The sequence below is a fragment of the Solea senegalensis genome, linkage group LG4 (genome assembly GCF_019176455.1).
Source record: "Solea senegalensis isolate Sse05_10M linkage group LG4, IFAPA_SoseM_1, whole genome shotgun sequence".
Lineage (NCBI taxonomy): Eukaryota > Metazoa > Chordata > Actinopteri > Pleuronectiformes > Soleidae > Solea > Solea senegalensis.
Genome location: NC_058024.1, coordinates 23863642 through 23883256, shown reverse-complemented (window position 1 = coordinate 23883256; position 19615 = coordinate 23863642). Strand labels below are relative to the sequence as shown.

General features: G+C 38.8%; 2 protein-coding genes across 2 annotated transcripts in view; both read right to left on the bottom strand.

Moving 5' to 3' along the window:
- Window positions 1-3185: 3185 nt before the first annotated feature.
- Window positions 3186-7231, bottom strand: synprb (synaptoporin b). The gene is made up of 5 exons (XM_044023776.1): window positions 7208-7231; window positions 6582-6706; window positions 4956-5154; window positions 4644-4835; window positions 3186-4567 (listed from the first exon to the last, which is right to left on the bottom strand). Exons 1-5 carry the CDS (start codon window positions 7229-7231, stop codon window positions 4190-4192), a joined length of 918 nt encoding a protein of 305 aa, XP_043879711.1. The 3' UTR covers window positions 3186-4189.
- A 5082-nt stretch (window positions 7232-12313) lies between these two features.
- The window catches only part of LOC122767965 (receptor-type tyrosine-protein phosphatase gamma-like), an 86120-nt gene continuing 78818 nt past the window's right edge, over window positions 12314-19615 (bottom strand). Inside the window, exons 15-25 of the mRNA XM_044023542.1 lie at window positions 19059-19150; window positions 17636-17732; window positions 17430-17512; window positions 16467-16601; window positions 16247-16381; window positions 15318-15493; window positions 15040-15175; window positions 13894-14040; window positions 13169-13262; window positions 12613-12689; window positions 12314-12457 (exon numbers count right to left, since the gene is read on the bottom strand). Coding sequence (XP_043879477.1) covers window positions 12314-12457; window positions 12613-12689; window positions 13169-13262; window positions 13894-14040; window positions 15040-15175; window positions 15318-15493; window positions 16247-16381; window positions 16467-16601; window positions 17430-17512; window positions 17636-17732; window positions 19059-19150 — 1316 coding nt within the window. The remainder of the gene's footprint in view (window positions 12458-12612; window positions 12690-13168; window positions 13263-13893; window positions 14041-15039; window positions 15176-15317; window positions 15494-16246; window positions 16382-16466; window positions 16602-17429; window positions 17513-17635; window positions 17733-19058; window positions 19151-19615) is intronic.

Here is a 19615-nt window from a genome sequence, read left to right as displayed (position 1 = left end):
CAAAGAACTGCTGCTCATCAAATCAGCCCTGTTATATTTACAATACTTTCCTTTAAGTACAATATTTGCCGTTTTTTGGGTCCAAATTTCATCCAGAGAAATCCTGCATGTGAAACTAATTCAATTGTTTAACCCTTAGAACACAGCATTTCAGCTGCTTTTTTCCATTACTATGTTAAAACGTAAGAATGTGCAATATAGAGTATCATATATCCTTTTTTTCAGCACAACCAAAGCAATCTGAAGAAAAATGTCTTTCATTTTCACCATTTATATAAACACACCTGAGCAAAAAGAACTTTGAAGATTGAATTTGTGAAATTTGGAAATACGTCACAGCTCAAAGTTCGCTTGGTTTGTTTTATGAATAAAAAATCAAATAAAGCACAATTATCACTATTTATATCACTACTAATAAATTGAATCATAACTTTGACTCAACAACACATAAGAAGACGGAAAAAAAATGCATTTGAATAAACTTACACCCCCAGAATGTTGCTCAGTGGTTAAGACCAGTACCCTGTGTGCGACTCCACCCTTGGCTGATTGTACTCAATTCCATTGTAAGTTGCTTTGGATAAAAGTGTCTGCTAAATGACATGTAATGTAATGTCCATATAAGGAGTTGTGTATTATTACCATGGGTGCAGCTGCGGCACAGATCCGTGCCATGTGAGCACTAAGTGTTAATGAACAAATACAAGCCTAAACAATAACCAACACAGTTATAAAGGCGTGGGGCCACTAAAGTGTGGACAGGTTTGTGAAAGCAGTGGCAGGTTAATATAGGACAGAACAAAATGTCATATCCACCACAACAAAGACAAGGAAATTGGCATCAGTCAAGGCATTTCTCGCCCCCCCGTAGATTCACCACTACAATGGAGAGTGGGTGGGTGGGCGATGTAGAGAGACCACAGTGAGATTTGTAAAGCTGAGCACATCATGAACACAAAGAGAAACGTGTTTACTGTTCAAAAACACCAGCATCTCAGCTGGTGTTTTTGTGGGCACATGTAGGTGGAAGGGCAAAATCGAATCAAATAAAAACAAGCAAAAGTGGGGGTCTGCAGAATCATTTTGGGAACCGCTGGACGTTTAACACAGTTGGGACCATGTGGGACCATGACTATTATGCTACGTTTGGTGTGAGGTTATGTTGCCCCCTTGAGGCCAAAGTCATTATACATCACCATGACCTCATCATATTTGCAGTAGGCTACATCATGGTTTCTGAAAAGTGTTCAAATGCAAGCAACACACGGCAAAAAACCCCCACAATCCCCGGTTTCTCTAAACATATTCATACACATGTGTGAAAAGTGAAACGGAGTCAGACTTTTCAAACACCCACAGCAGCAGGAACCTGTTGTTGTTGTTGTGTCGCGCATTCAGTCAACAGAACAGGTGGACGATGCCCCCTGCAGTTGTGCACAAAGAAGTGAAAATTCATGCTCTTCATGCAGACATAACCAACACTAAACGTAACATACCAACCTATAACATGTTAGAGCTCAGAGGGGGAATAATTACATATAAATACACCCTTCTGCTATACCCGATAGGCCGTCCATCTCATGATGTAACCCTTTATTTCCTGTTGATAACCTGACCCTAATTGTCATGCTCCGAGCACACACACTGTAATTTTCTGCAAAGAGCTCGTGTTGGACACCTGCGTGCGCTTAGTCTCTCTGTCAGGGGGCCGGCGAAGATGAGAGTTGCCTCTCTTTGTTCTAATTGCTTGGCTCAGTTTGGAAGAGCTACACACTGAGGTCTTAATAACAAACTTGGTGTGCACTGAATATATTTCCAGTTCACTGTGAGGCAGCCGCTTGTGCTGCCGCTGTGATCTGGAGTGAATCTAAAGATACTGATATCTTCTGAATTAAGATGACGAAAAATCTTTTGCTTATAACCTCAGTCTCTAACCATCATTAAAAATATGTTAAGCTTGTAGGAATAAGTCAGCGTTTGCTTATCTTATTTTAAACCTCATGGAGAGAAAGAAAGGAGAAACTGATCCCTTTAGTTTAAGGATGATACGACTCATACTATTTAATAGTGTGTCATATATGATTTCACTGCTCAGATGCAAGAGCATGGCCGTTATTGTGGTCACCAGTTATTGGAATCTTACTACTTATAATTGTTGTGGTCATTTTTGACAATGAGAAATTCAATTAGCTCAATGTCTTTAAGCCTTGGTGCTCGAAAAAAAGTGTTTTTATTTTGTCTTCTTACGTGTTGTTGAGTCAAAGTTATGATTCATTTTATATCACATTTTTAGTAGTGATATAAGTTAGCAATAATTGTGCAGAAGTGACAATATAGAGTGTGTGGTTCTTTTCTTTTTCTTCATAAAAACGAGCCAAGTGAACTTTGAACTGTGACGTATTTCCAAATTTCACAAATTCGGTCCCATTTGAAATCAGGTGTGTTTATATAGTTGGTGAAAATTAAATGTATTTTTCATCAGATTGCCTAGACACTTTATATTGTACATTCTTATAGCCTCTGTAGATACTGTATGTTTAAATATAGTCTGTGTTCTAAGGGTTAATGAGCCGATGTGGCCACTGGTTCATTCAACCACTGAATTATCTCATTTATTTGATTTATTATGAATCACTGTGATAGCTTTTCTTTCTTTTTTTTTTTTATTTAATGTGGGCTAGATGAAGTGCTGACACAGCCCGTGCTAATTGTATCCAGGAAACCAGCCTGAAACATGGACCCACACACATTCTCACTGAAAACATTGCTGCTATAGCAGGGACACAAGGAGGAAAACAGATTATTTTACCCTTAAACAAAAGGATTTCAAACTCTAAAGTCACAAAATAACACATGTAAACTTACTGATGGAGGCAGCAGTGGATTAACACTGGCTCTAGGGACTTTGGTGTGGGGAGTGAGCTGTTTACAGAGCAACACACACTCTTTTTTTCAATCTGTTTTCCCTTGTGTCCCTGCTTGCAGCATGTTTTCACTGATGCCGAGTGCCAAGTCGGGTTCCTGGCAACTGTGACATGCTGGAGGCGTCAGTGTTGGCTATCAGTGCATCCTTCAACCACACTTCTCTGACGAATCGAAAATACTCAAGCCCGAATACTTGTCAAGTACAAACTCTTCAGGTTGATTATAGCACTAAGAGGTTTTAGGCATTAGTGTTATTTTAATTGTCTTAGACAGGATGAAACTGATACCACAATGGATTATCTCATCCCGTTTGACCTTTGCAGGAAGAGAGATAATCCTGATACACAGTGTGAAACATGCTTTAATGTCTACATTGGTATTTAAGGCAACAGTCACTATTCATTAGTGATTCCCTGAGTATCAGTGGAAAAAAGAATACTTACAGAAACACTTAAATAAATTCAATTCAATTCCTTCATCTCTTGCTGACCCAGACTCTTGTTTCATTTTTCTCTAAACTGCATTGTATGAATTATGAATTATGTCAAAAAATATATATATTTCCTTTATGAAATTATAGCTTTAATGTATAATAATCAGATCAGTATAATGCCAAGGACTGTGACAATGATGGTGTAATATATAATGCATATTTTACATCAAAGTTAAAGTATGACACAGGTATCATGAAAAAGTAACCACACGTGTATTTACATGTAAAAATAATAAATAAACAAATAAATAACATCATCACATATATAAAGTTTTAACAATATCCACTTTCATTTTAAAACAGTTATTATACCAGGAAACCATCAATAAAGACAAACGAATAACACATGCAATCAAACAGTAAAGATTTTTTTGTTTTTAGATCTGGTACAGCTATTCCTGTAGTTATACTGCACATAATATACATTATTGTTCCATGAAAATAATATGTAATGCTTTTCCTCTTCTTTCTGTGTCAAAAGGAACAGGTACAGGTAAGAATATGCAATATGCAAAAATGAAAAATGTTATTCCTTATAGCCAATAAAACTTTATTCAAATGTCTTCATTGTGTATTGTGGCAGGACCTCGAATCATCAGGACGAGCCCTCAAGTACATCACATTATCCAGAGGGAGCACACAAACAGAAAAACAAATTCACATCAGTAACATTATTTATGTCTCCATTTTCCTTATATACCGTATATTCAGTTTTTAGTCAGATTTAATCTACAATACACTTTTCACAACACTGTCAATCACTCGGTAAAATCACATCTCATTGACAAATATCATTGGCCCTTGAGAAGCCACTCTATTCTCCCTGTCATGAGTTACAGGTTTGCCAAGATATGTCTGTGGTAAGCTGAAGCTTACTTGTGGTTGGTTGAGACTCGCTTGCCTGGGGAGGTGCTGACCGTAATCCCCCTTTGACTGACTGAAACTCTCTTGTCTGGAGTAGTGTGGACCAAAGCTCTCCTCCGGCTGGTCAAAGCTGCTCTCGCTGTAGAGCCGCTGCCGCATCTCACTGGAGCGTTTCCCAGACGCCGTCCTGGTCGGGTATCTCTGACCTGTCTTGTACCAGCCTGTCTCTTTGAAGACAAACCAGATGTTTCCGAACCAGAGGACGACGTTGACAAAACCAAACACCTGGAGACAGAAAAAGCACAGGAGTCAGCGGCTTTCTTTGGGTTTTCACTGATTTATTTGCTTTCTGAATACACACCACAGACGTATTAAGACGTGACCAAAGAGGCTCCTCGGTAGCCGTGCATGTGTTTTCCTGAGCTCTGCAGGCTGAGATGAGCAGAAGCAGCTGCGTTGGGTTTGTGGCTGTCTTGATATCAGAGAGAGCTTTGGCCCAACAGCAGCTGCTGATGAGCCACATGAAGGAGAAGATGACGGTCACGATAAAATCCTGCTCAGGACGGACGTACATAAAAAGAGAAGACAAGTCAATCACAGTCAACACCATTTGTTTCATACATTATGATCGTGTAAACATCACAGGAGGAGGAGAAGGTATAAACAAACTGACCACAAGTGGACCTCTGTTGTTCTTCAGGTACTTGTTCTGGTAGAACACATAGACGACGGTTGCTAGCAGCGAGTACAGGAAGGCAAAGACACCCACAGTCACGAAAAACTGAGCAGCCAAAGAAGAGTCTCCATCCAGGAAGAGAACCTCCTCTCTTTTCGTCTCGCACAAGGTCGCTTTGAAATGCACCTGCTGTAATCTACAAAAACAGACAGAGGAGATCTTCAGTGAACGGGAAGCGTCGCTTTGACTGATGTGAGAGCAGATGCGTCACCACTTGAGCCACCATTCGTTAACTCATTTGTGAAGTTCAGTTTGGCTTAGTAAAGACAGTCGCCGAAATATGAAAGGAACCTCGTATATGATGGACTGTTATTGTCTTTTATGGATTCATTTTGGCCTTCTCGTGTGTGTGTGTGCTTGGGTTCTCTCCAGGTTCTCAGGGTTCCTCCCGCAGTCCAAAAACATTCAATACGGGGATCAGGTAGATTGGACACTCTAAATTGAGGCCCTGTGATGGACTGGGGATCCGTCCATGGTGTGACTCTGCCTATTGCCATATGCCAGCTGAGATTGGCACCAGCGACCCTCATGTGGAGGATAAAGTGGTAGCAAATGGATGTACGGAATGCATTCTCATTTCTCACTGGCTCAAAGTATAAAGTTTATTAACTTAAAGACACAGCAAACTTTTTTTTGTTTGCCTTTGTATTGAGTGTCTTCCTTGATAACTAAAACACACCAGTGTCAAACCAGCTGAACTGATAATTAGACACTTGGCATCACTATGGGGGTCGATCACACTGCAGCCCAAAATACCAACGCTTTCACAACCATCTATTATGATCTACATACGTTACATGTGTGACATTTTCCTTTGATATGGAAGTAAAATCATTTTGATTTTTCTCCAGGTCACATTATCTGAAGAGAACATTTAGTTTTCTCTCAAGCGTTCTTTGTGTTCATACAACATCTGCCAATACAATTGTTGGATTGAATTCATGGTGAATGCTTTCTCTATTTCCACTTTGCACACTTTGAGAAAAATAAGAATCAAGATACTTTCTTTTGCTCCAAATTGTGATCTTATCTTATCATGTCACGACGACCTGAGATGAAACTGAAATTCAGCTTCCTTTTCTAAAACTAGTGACTATCAAAAGGGAACAAATCAACTATTCTGAGCCTAACAACATGATAAAGAAGAATTTGATTTATTTTAACATATTAAATCATCTAATGGAAACAATATAATTAACATATTAACTGATATACAATATAAATATAATTAAATGCCATGGGAATAATACACAACTCCTTATATGGACATCCTGGGTGTGTGTGTCGATAGGTCACATATTCAGGCTTTAAATTTTTTTATTTTTGTTCATAAAAGCGAGCCAAGTGAACTTTGAACAGTGATGTACGTCCAAATTTCACAAATTTAATCTGATTTTAAACATTTTGAGTACTTTTTGCACAGGTGTGTTTATATAGGTTTTTTTCATCAGATTGCCTATATACTCTATATCTATATTGTACATTCTTATAGCCTCTGTATGTTTAAACATGGTAATGGAAAAAAGCAGCCGAAAAGATGTGAATACAATATAAAAACTTTACCGGAAAGGATAATTAAAATCAATGTTGATGCTGAGGTTACTCTGCCTCCTGTCTGCACAGTCAACTTTAACCTGGAGATGACCATGGTATCCTCCACATGTCGCAAAAGCACAGATGGCAAAAATCTATGAAAACAAACAAACAAACAAACAAACAAACAAACAAAAAGGCCAGAAAAAGGTCACTCATCAGCTGATACCTCATCGATTTGCCTCATCCCACATCATCAGTTCTGAGAGTGGCCTTGTACATAATGGATAGACACCGCAGCAAAATAACAGGACGCATTAATAAGATTTCTAATTGGTTTGAAAACAAAACCTGAATAATTTAAAGGTCGGAAGACAACTCACCGAGCTGCTCACTGTGCACTAGAGGGTGGTCACAGCGGTACAGTGAGATTCAGCACACAATTCTGGAGTCACCAAATTTTGTTTTTGGGACTGATAGTTCTAATAAAGCCAAACTATCAATTTAAAGACATTTATTATTTGTCAATAACTTTTCTTTTTATTTTAGTTTCATTCACAAACTGCACCAATGACTAAACCAGATATTTCATTTCTTTTTTTTTATCCCAAAATTTCATGCATGACAATATCAAACTTAATGGAAGAAAAACTTACCGGAGCAAATATAACCATACACATTTAAAAAGCAAGAGTTTGGGTCCAAATCCACAGTGTTGTTGTGTTGCTTTATAGTCACCACCAGGTCAAAATGCCACTGATGAAGGTAAGAAAACCACCAGGCTGACTTTGTCAGCAGAGGGGAGGGGTTGACAGAGAAGTGGCCTCCTCCCTAAGGAGGAGCCTGAGATCCTCTGTAGCTCAACATTTATTTAAAAAACACAATTAACTGGTAATACCGAGAATCAAACAAAACATTTTACCCCATCAGACACATTTATATTTGCATCAGTGGACAGCAAATGTCCAAACATTTTATGACGACGTTGCTCTTAAAAAGGCTACAATGACCAGTTACAACATTTAGGGGCTTTACAATTTCAGCATTTTTCAATCTATGTTTCCTACATAGTAAAATAAACTTAGGAGAAAAAATGATCCCAACATCTTTATGCAGATTGACTGGAAAATATGAGGTTATCCAAAACAGGCGTGTATTCAGTATTAACATTTAGTTATTAATACTTTAAATCTAAAACTGCAATAGCAGCTCAGTGTGTTGTAATACTGTCGCCTAAATGACATATTAATTTGGATTGTATTATAATACTCAGAATTAGAGTTGTTTGTAGTGTTTGTACAGAGAAGTATGCTGCTGACCTCTTTTGGTAACAAATCCCTATTACAGATTTATTCTTAATGAATTCAGGGTTGGGCATTGTTACTAAATGACGTTGAGCAATGCAACTTGCTATTTACCTATAAGATATCACAGACTGGTTTGTTTTCTGTTTATCAGAAAAATACTTATTTTTCTTCACCCTTCACTTAGAGATCTTTATTGGTTTAAGGGTCCTTAAGTCTCAGTATAATTTGAGTAATTATCTCAAGGACGGTTCATATTTTCCATGGTCACTCGATTTCTTTCATACAATAAATAAATGTACCATTACCTAATTTGAGATACTGTATACTGTATAATGAAAAGTAATGCAATGCCAAGCGTGTCAGCCAGCTTGGGATTAAAAACACAAAACTCTTCTTCTATAGAACGTTATTTTTAAGAAGTGACTGCATGTTTTTTTTTTATCATAACAGGGAAAACTAGGCTCAATATTTTGTGCGGAAGACGAAAGACAACAATCACGAAGGATTTCTCTAGACCCACAGACACAGGATCATGTGCAAACATTATTTGAAACAGCGGTCTTCAAGAAAAGAGACATAACAACCTGTTTTTTCAGTTAGACAAATATATGATCATAAATAAATGAAACAATCTCTGTGTTGCTTTGCATTAAAACTGCTTTCATAAGAAAATAGTCTGATTAACTAACCTCATCCTATGTTTTATTACTTTGTGTCAAAACAAAAACATAAAATAAAATAAAACTGATTGTTTAGATTATTCAGGGATGTAGAATATTTTGTTTCTCTTCAGTACTATAGTTTTTTTATGAAAAAAAAAATACTAAAATTGTGCATTGTTGTTGTTATTTTCCCATGCAATGATGCTTTTATATCTGTAGGTGGCAGCAAAGTTTTAGTTTACATTAACTGCCAACTCTCTGTGGTTGGATTGTTAAAATTAAAGCATGTTTATGTGTTTTTTTATTTTAGGCAAATCATAGATGGGAAAAACGAACACAAATATGTTTAGTACATGTTTACAGAAGAGTAAGGGCCACATGTGAAAAATAAAAAATAAAAATTCAGAGAAAAAAATCTGAATTGAGAATAAAGTTCAAATTTTGAGAAATAAGTCAGAATAATTAATGTCAGAATTGTATGTCGTCCAAAATTTGAAAAAAAGTCATAGTTTATTATGTTGTCCAAAATTTGACAAAAATGTCATAGTTTAGTTTGTCGTTCAAAATGTGAAAAAAATGTCATAATTTAGTCAGTCAGTCAGTCAGTCATCATCTAACCGCTTTATCCTCCACCAGAGGGTCGCGGGGGGTGCTGTGCCAATCTCAGCTACATCGGGCGATAGGCGGGGTACACCCTGGACAGTTCGCCAGTCCATCGCAGGGCCACACACAGATAGAGACAAACAACCATTCACTCTCACACTCACTCCTATGGTCAATTTAGAGTGTCCAATTTACCTAATCCCCACATTGCATGTTTTTGGACTGTGGGAGGAAGCCGGAGAACCCGGAGAGAACCCAAGCACACACGGGGAGAACATGCAAACTCCATGCAGAAAGGCCCTTGTTCCAACCGGGGCTCAAACCCGGGTCTTCTCGCTGCAAGGCGAGAGTGCTAACCACTACACCATCTTGTGGCCCGTCATAATTTAGTCAGTCAGTCAGTCATCATCAAACCGCTTTATCCTCCACCAGAGGGTCGCGGGAGGTGCTGTGCCAATCTCAGCTACATCGGGCGATAGGCGGGGTACACCCTGGACAGTTCGCAAGTCCATCGCAGGGCCACACACAACTAGGGACAAACAACCATTCACTCTCACACTCACTCCTATGGTCAATTTAGAGTGTCCAATTTACCTAATCCCCACATTGCATGTTTTTGGACTGTGGGAGGAAGCCAAAGCACCCGGAGAGAACCCACGCATCCAAAATTTGACAAAAACGTCATAGTTAAGAATGTCGTCCAAAATTTGACAAAAATTTCATAGTTTAGTATGTTGTCCAAAATTTGACAAAAATGTCATAGTTAAGTATGTCGTCCAAAATTTGACAAAAACATCATAGTTTAGTATGTCATCCAAAATTTGACAAAAATGTCAAACTTTAGTATGTTGTCTAAAATTTGACGAAAACGTCATAGTTTAGTATGTCGTCCAAAATTTGACAAAAATGTCATACTTTAGTATGTCGTCCAAAATTTGACAAAAGCGTCATAGTTTAGTATGTCGTCCAAAATTTGACAAAAATGTCATACTTTAGTATGTTGTCCAAAATTTGACAAAAACATCATAGTTTAGTATAACGTCAAAGAAGTCACCAAAACGTCATACTTTAGTATGTTGTCCAAAATTTGACAAAAATGTCATAGTTTAGTATGTTGTCTAAAATTTGACAAAAACGTCATAGTTTAGTATGTCGTCTAAAATTTGACAAAAATGTCATAGTTTAGTATGTCGAATAAATTTTTGACAAAACCTCACATAGTTTAGTATGTCGTCCAAAAATTTGACAAAACTTCTATAGTTTAGTATGTCAGTTCAAAATTTAACAAGAACTATAGTTTAGTATGTTCATTCAAATTTTGGACAAAAACGCCATAGTGAAGTATGTCGTCCAAAATTAGACAAAATGTCAGGTTTGCGATGTTGTCCAAATTTTGACAAAATGTCATGTTTGGTAAGGTTGTCCAAATTTTGACAAAAACGTCATGTTTAGTAGCGTCGTCCAAAATTTGACAAAAACGCCATAGTTTAGTATAATGCCCAAAATTTGACAAAACGCCATAGTTTAGATTGTCGTCAAAAATTTGACAAAAACTTCATAGTTTAGTATGTCGTCCGCACTTGACACAAAATGTCCATCATATGTCGCCTAAAATTTGACAAAATGTCATAGTTGGCATGTCGCCTGTAATTTGACAAAATTGTCAAAGGTAAGTATGTTGTCCAAAATTGACAAAAATGTCATAAGTTTGTATATTGTCCAAAATTTGACAAAAATGTCATAGGTTAGTATGTTGTCTAAAATTTGACAAAAATGTCATAGTTTAGTATGTTGTCCAAAATTTGACAAAAACTTCATAGTTTAGTATGTCGTCCATAATGACATAGCTTATTATTCAGGAGACACTTTTATCCAAAGGAATTTAATATTGAATCAGCCATCCAACAACAATCAGGAAAGAGAGGACTCGAACATGCGACCATGGTGTCTCTCGCACGAAGGGTACGCGTCTTAACCACTCAACCACTCTGCCACTCATGTTTTAGAGGAAAACGTCATAGTTTATAATGTCGTCCAAAATGTGACAAAAACGTCATAGTGAAGTATGTCGTCGAAAATTAGACAAAAATGTCATAGTTTATGATGTTGTCCAAATTTTGACAAAAATGTCATAGTTTAGTATGTCGTCCAAATTTTGACAAAAATGTCATAGTTTAGTATGTCGTCCAAAATGTGACAAAAACGTCATAGTTTAGTATGATGTCCAAATTTTGACAAAAAAGTCATAGTTTAAATTGTCGTCAAACATTTGACAAAAACTTCATAGTTTAGTATGTCGTCCAAAATTTGACAAAAATGTCCTACTGAAGTATGTCGTCTAAAATTTGACAAAAATGTCATAGTTTAGTATGTCGTCTAAAATTTGACAAAAATGTCATAGTTTAGTATGTCGTCCAAATTTTGACAAAAACGTCATTGTTTAGTATGTCGTCCAAAATTTGACAAAAACATCATAGTTTAGTATGTCGTCTAAAATTTGACAAAAATGTCATAGTTTAGTATGTTGTCCAAAATTTGACAAAAACTTCATAGTTTAGTATGTCGTCCATAATGACATAGCTTATTATTCAGGAGACACTTTTATCCAAAGGAATTTAATATGGAATCAGCCATCCAACAACAATCAGGAAAGAGGGGACTCGAACATGCGACCATGGTGTCTCTCGCACGAAGGGTACGCGTCTTAACCACTCAACCACTCTGCCACTCAGGTTTTAGAGGAAAACGTCATAGTTTATAATGTCGTCCAAAATGTGACAAAAACGTCATAGTGAAGTATGTCGTCGAAAATTAGACAAAAATGTCATAGTTTATGATGTTGTCCAAATTTTGACAAAAATGTCATAGTTTAGTATGTCGTCCAAATTTTGACAAAAATGTCATAGTTTAGTATGTCGTCCAAAATGTGACAAAAACGTCATAGTTAAGTATGATGTCCAAAATTTGACAAAAAAGTCATACTGAAGTATGTTGTCCAGATTCTGACAAAAACTTCATAGTTTAGTATGTCGTCCAAAATTTGACAAAAACTTCATAGTTTAGTATGTCGTCCAAAATTTGACAAAAACTTCATAGTTTAATATGTTGTCCAAAATTTGACAAAAATATCATAGTTTAGTGTGTTGTCCAAAATTTGACAAAAACTTCATAGTTTAGTATGTTATTAAGTTTAAATGCTGCGTACCAGGCCTTGGTTGTCAGGCAACATGACAATGATTTGAGCATTATGGTCCCAAATCATCCTCCAGAAGTCTGTGGTGGTGTGGGGCAAGGGATGCTGGGTCACGATGAACTCATTACTCCTGTAGTAACCCTGAGGTGACAGAGGTGAAGCGGTTAGGGCCGTTTTCTGACGCTCAGAGCCCGTCAAACACTGATGAATCGCGGTCAACGACATCTTTCAAAGAAAGCGTCATAAAAGAACGGTCAAGAAGACACGTCAATAAAAAAAAGGGGCAAACACTGTACCATTATGTAGGACGCGTTAATGTAATCTGTTCCTTTCATTCCAGGCAAAGTGGTGAGTCCAACCCTTGCTCGCTCCGCTGTCAGGGAGCAGAGAGTTGGAGGAGGAGAAGAAAAAAAGAAAAACGACAACACTTTAAATCACAAACCAGAGCTCTATCATATTATTGCACTGGCTGATAATGCACACATTCATTACCAGTCATCACGGTTGCTATAGCAACAAGCACCTCTGTCAGTGGGAGGCTCATAGAGAGATTAACTTATAGGATTATGGAAATAGATTCTAATTTTAGAATAGGGACTGTCTTTAATAATATACGGAGTGAAAAAAACTACATCTGCAAATGTCCCGCCTCCAACTCTGATTGTCTTTCATATCAGAGCGAAGGGTAATAAAGTGTTTTTTTTTACTTTTTATGGCGTTTCATCGTACAACTTTTTTCCAAATTCAGATTTGCAATCCCGTCCATGACTGAAGTGGATTATACATACTAGATACAGTATGACCTCGCTTCCCCCTGAACCACAGCTCAGGTAAAACTGATGAGATACTCACAGGGAACCACTGAGGAGTTGCGGTTCTTTTCCTTGTTGCAGTCTTTGTGGGCACTAAAGCACTCGACGAAGCGCGTGTTGCACTGAGTCAGAAGCTGGAGACAGAGAGAGAGAGACAGACAGACAATCAGAGGATCTGCTATCAGAGGAAAATCGCCGTCTGGAAATTAAAACCAGACACAACACAAATAAGAACATAATGTTGTTTATCAGCAGGAATAATAGTTAAGTCTTTTATGTCAACAAGAGCCTGAACAGCACAGGAGGAAATAACAGTATGTGGAACAAAATGAGTTTTGTCTCTGCTGGTGTTGAAAGAGCTTGATGGGAGCAGGGTTCACGTTAGCCGGTATCTGCCGGCTTATTCTGAAATATTCAGATACCTATGAGTTAACAAGCGAGTCTAACTGCACAATAACTGCTTTAAAATGTTTTTATTTTTTATTTCGTCTCGTCGAGAGTTTCTCGTGTCATGTGACCGTGCGGCTCGTCGCAGTGAGAGGCGGTGCCACTGAGTCTGTGCTCCGGTCATGGAGGAAATACTGAACAAATACTTTTAATTAACTGATTTTAATGATAACGTTACACTGAAAACAAGTCACTCGTTTTTGTGTCGCGTGTAAAACAAAGTCACTGCAGCACTGCAGCACTGCCTGGACGGTGCCGTCTTTGCACCATCGTCCAGGCCGTCCAGGCTCGTGTCAGATCCCCAGACGGTTTGCTCACCCTGAACTGCTTCTCCAGCCGCGTGTAGCCTGTGGAGTTGGGCGTGAGGATGCTGTTGACGTAACCGTGCAGCTGCCAGGCAGGCACCTCTGTCTCTTTGCACAGGATCGCCTCCGTCAGAGCATCATGGATGAAAACATATTGCTCCTGTGGTGGGAAATGACACCAGAGTAATTTAATCAGATATATTAGTATTTGCCATGGAAAGCAAATTAAAGAGTGCAATAAAAGATAAATATACATAATGTCAACATGATCTTGATGCAGTTGCTGTGTGGTAGCGTCTTCATGAAATTCTCATCTTTTTTAAAAAAACGTTTTTTTAATTAAAAGTTGATTAACTTAAGTTCATTTAGGAATAAATAGACTTAAAAGGTCGTCCTTTTCTTCCCATTCAACCAAAATGACATGCACTGTTCTTGCCAGAGAGTTTGATAATTTACTGATTCCAGACAGACTTTCACAGATGGGTGGAATAATAAAATGAGTTGTCTTAGTGCCAGATTACAAACCCCAAAACACTATCTGTGTGGGTCGAGAGTAAAACACAGTATATGTGCTATTTTAACAACCGTTATGATGAATAAATACAGAAAAGATCACCATATTAAACATTTTTGATTATTAACACTGTCTCTTATCTGCATAGTAATTAGTACCTAAATGGAGTCGAGTTAAAAATACTAATAATAATAATAATAATAAGTATTATGGACATATTTATTATGGACTTTAAACGTCTGTAACTATGCTCTTCAGTGACACAGGACCATCTTCATTTAAACTTCAACAAAACAATCAGATATAGGAAAGAATATAAATATATCACATGACTTGTGTGTTTTATTCACTTCGATATTATAAAACTAAGTTGTAACTATTCAAAAATAGGACTTCACACTAACAGGGGATCTGTAGACACACCTAATAGTGAGAGGAGGCGGAGAAGACGGCGGCGTTACGTGTTAGAAATGTGTTCTGCGGTGAGTATGTAACAGTTTGTACGGTGTTGTCATCAATTTTGTAACAGCGTGACCTTTACTCGAGCCAAGAGCACTGAAGTGAACTGCTGTCCTCGCGTCCCCGCCTCCGTCTTTACTCCTGACCTTTTTCCTAATGCAGTGTGATGACTTGGGCGCCTCTTACCTCCGTCTGCACTAGGTAGTTGCGTTGTGTGCGGATGTGTTTGAGGAAATCCAGGACACTGACTGTGCTTTTGTCCTTGATTTGTCGCAGCATGCTGTCAATGACGATGTATGTTCCTGTGCGCCCAACCCCTGCACTGGAAGGGGGAGGGAAAAAAAAGGAAAAGAAATATGAGCATAATGGTAGGGCCCATAGAGGGAGCTGTTAACCAGGTCAGCTAATGTGAGAGCCTCACACAGGTGTACTAGTTTATTTAGCCCAGGAAATATGAAATGTACCTGCAGTGCACCAGGACGGGACCCATGTCTGCAGAGTGAGCGGCTGCTGATGAGCGGTTGATGAACGTGAGCACGGGGAGGGTGTATTCTGGTACTCCCATGTCAGGCCACTGAGTGTAGTGATACTGGACCACAATGCGTTCATTCAGCTTCCCCTTTGGATTCCCCTTCTGGCTCTGAAACATAAAAGCAGACGAGGCCCCGGTGAGAAGATAACACGCGCCCCTCATTTATTGCTCATTAGTAACATACTACGCGCCAACTCCCAGCTGTAAGTTGTGTAGTTGAACCCGGCTCGCAAATGAAACGCGTCCAGGAGAGCTATTTAAGGTTCAAACATCGAAGCAACAACATCATCAATGTACAAAATGAGCCAATTAACTTCAAAAACAGAGATTTCTCATTAATACTCGGTATGCAAGGAAAATAAACTTTACAAACAATTTACAAAAATTCACTAAACTAAATGACTTGTGCTCAGTTTGTTTACCGAGTAGCACAGTACTCACACATTTCGGGATACTCCGTTACCCATCATGCAAACTAACAACACTGAATAGTGTCCACTTCCTTAAGGCCACAGGGCTCCAGACTAAATTTTTGCATTGGTTGACCTGGTGAACCTAACTTTCACCTTCAGTGCCAACATTTTAAGGGTTGCCTTTTAGTCATTTACCAGGTAAATTCATAATTATTCTTGTTTACAATCACTGTGCAGGTGTAGGTAAGTGTGTTCAGTGTAGTGTGGTCTACTGTACTGTCTCCTACCACCCGTCCCTTCCTCAGATTTCCAACCCTTCATTCTTTAAACTCTGACTGAAGTGACATCACGGTTCATAACGGTCCCTGCACACTTAGGATTTCAAAAAGAGCACACGTGCAAACGTGAACCTGAACTCAAACAACACATATGGTTGACTTTTAGTTACCTTTTTAACTTTAGTGTTCCTGATATGGAAACGCCGCAGTGTGTAGCAGGCGTGCACTTTGGTGCTTTTCAGCGTCACCACGATGTTCCCGTACTGCTCGCTGTTCTCCATCGGCCAGTACTGGTCACATTTCCTCTGAAGGACACGACACATCTCCATGAATGAGGTTTTGATCACATCTGAAATACAGTCGGTGTGTGACGGAGGGAATTGAACCTACTCTTCCTTTCTCCACCAGGTTTGTGATCATTACAATGATTCCAGTGTTCTGCTCCCACACCATCCTCCAAAAATCCTCAAACGTGGACTTGAGAGGACCCTGCGCAGCGATATATGCTCGGGGACGGTTGTAGCCCTGCGACACAGAAGTCATGAAGACATTTTTAATCGATCACTAAAAGAATCGTCAACTATTTTGATAATCGATGAATCGGTTTGATTGTTTTTAAGCATTTTTCATCTCCTTTAAATGTGAATATCGTCTGGTTTCCTTAATTCTTTAACAGGCCCAGTGAGTAAAATTCAGGTGAAATTATTTAAATGTTTTTGTTTAAATCATCTGATTGTTTGAATTGTTGTTTTTCATTCACACACAATTTTTATTTTTCTATCAAGAGCAAATTGGAAGCCATCATTTTGGACCATCATGTTTTTTTAATATCCCAATAGATCTGAAACGACTAATCGATTACTAAATGAATCGACAACTATTTTGATAATCGATTAATCAGTTTGAAGCTTTTTTCATGATTAAAACAAGATTTTCGATTGTTTACGCTTCTTAAATGTGAATATTTTCTCATTTCTTTGCTCTGGAAAACACAGAAATCATTAAAACGGAATCATTTTTGGTTTTTTGGACCGAACAAGACATTTGAGAACATCATCCGTTCCGGGTTTGACAAACATTTCATTTTATGGACCAAACGATTACTCAATTAATCGAGAAAATAATCGTTGGTTACAGCCCTATCAATTAATTACCCACAACTGGCGATAGAGCTTATATGGCTGCTTCACTAACTTAAACTAGTAGGTTAAGGAACTCACTCCTTAGTTTAATACAGTCTGCATGACATGTAGCACAAAGCAGGTCAATTTCACCGCCATTAAAACACAAACAACAACAACAACATAAAAGCACATAAATATTCTACTACATCACGTCGCTGATAAAACTCACATCCACATAGTTGGCGTTGATGTAATCTGAATGTTTGGCGTCCTTCCCGGCCAGCGCTCGTAATTTCACCCTGCTGTGGTCATCTAGTGGAAGCAGTGACATATCGGTGTGAATTATTAAAAGCATGAAAACGTGTTATCAAAACATTATTGGATTCTGCGGCAGCCGACGTCGTCGTCGTCGTCGGATTTTCCCGGCCGACTCACAGGCCACGATGTTGATGTATCTGTTTTTGTGCTTGTTGTCGGGATGGTTGGAGTGTTCGGCTGTGATTTTCAGGTCTGCAGTCGAGCGCTGAACTTCCTGGAAATAGAAAAGAAGGAGCAGATACTTGATTTACCGCCACGTAAATAAAGGGTTAGGGTCCTATTTACTGAAACAATGTGCTTTCATATGCGCTGCATTTTTCACTGCGGTGCATTTGAAAGCAACGCAAACAAGCTTCACATCCAATGACCCCAATTAAAATGAATCCTCTCCGGGGCGAAGCCTTTGCCTCGCTCCTTAAACTGGCTTCACAGCGAGTACACCGACCATCTCTAATTACCTCCTCTCTCTCCATCGCTTTTGCTCGACCATCTGTTCAAAATGAGTAACTCTGCACACAGAGGGCACGCAGAGAATAATCCCACTAATGTTCACACGCAGCCCCGCGCGCAAATAACACACGCACAAACGCGGGAAGACGAACGGTGCCGAGGAGCCGGTCATAACTTACAACCAGAGAAGACCGTCTGGGGCTGTGGAAGAGGCTGTGTGGAGCTTTATTTAGTCAGAGAAACTCTTTAAAAGGCCCAGTGAGTAAAATTCAGGTGAAATGATTTGAATTTTTTTGTTTAAATCACCTGATTGTTTGAATTGTTGTTTTTCATTAACGCACAATTTGAATTTTTTTATCAAGAGCAAATTGGAAGCCATCATTTTGGACCATCATGTCTTTATAATATTCCACTAGAGCTGAAACGATTAATCGACTACTAAATGAATCGACAACTATTTTGATAATCGATTAATCGGCTTGGAGCTTTTTTTCATGATTAAATGTGAATATTTTCTTCATTTCTTTGCTCTGGATCACAAAGAAATCAATAAAAGTGAATCATTTTGGTTTGTGGACAAAACAAGACATTTGAGAACATCATCACTTCCAGATTTGACGAACACCATATTTTATGGATCAAACGATGAATCGAGAAAATAATCGACAGATTATTGGATTATGTTGCGGCTCTTTATCCCACAATAGAAAAACTCATGCCAACTGAAGGCTTCACTCACTATGTTACACACTGTACACACTTATCTATGTACAGTATATGAAAAGTTACCCGTCTTCACTTCCGGCCTAAAGCTAAAGTACAGCTCAGGCTGAGAGGAACACGGGCAGTAAAAGGCGGCTATTTGGTCACAGGCCGACGCACAGAACACATTTTACTTTGTCCTGAAAAGTCAGGGGATCACCGAACGTTATCACAGTTTACCCTGAGGCAGATATGAGAGGCAGTGTGCGCCAGATTTCACGGCAGTCAATAAAATAGTTGTCAGCACACATTTTCCTAAAAGCCACTAATGTCGGCGTGAACAAAGGAGGCAAATATGAGGTGGCGACGCGAGGTGTTTACAGCATACCTCAAAGTCCTCGGCAAATCCTTGCAGGTTGTTCTTGTAGAGCTCCATGACGTGTTTAACAAACTGCTTAACGGGAATGGCGTCCATGTCATCTGCAGAGAACATGCAGCAAGGTCCCACAGTTAGTGTTTGTGGCGGAGGATGCAGGATTAGAAGTTAGTGATTAGCTGCTGTGTGATAAGATAACATAAATGCATAGAAAATACTGTATACTCAAGGACAGGAAATAAAAGATAACTAAGTAGAGCATAGGGTTACATTTCTGAAATGTGATGCGTTACAATGGTATTTTGAGCATTTCACCGGAGGAGGGAGCATCTGTCTGATCGGAGCCAAATCAGCCCCAAATCACACATGAGGGACCTTCAAGGCAGGTCACCATCACACAGGGACAATAGAGCGGGGGACCCAGCTGTCAGTGGTGATGATGCCGGCCAATGGTTTAACAAACACACCCTTACAGCTGGGGCCCATTAGGTCTCCCACTTGCCTCAGTGGTTAAGAGTGTGAATGGGTGAATTCTGGTTTGTTAATCCACTCATTTATCAAAATGTCGT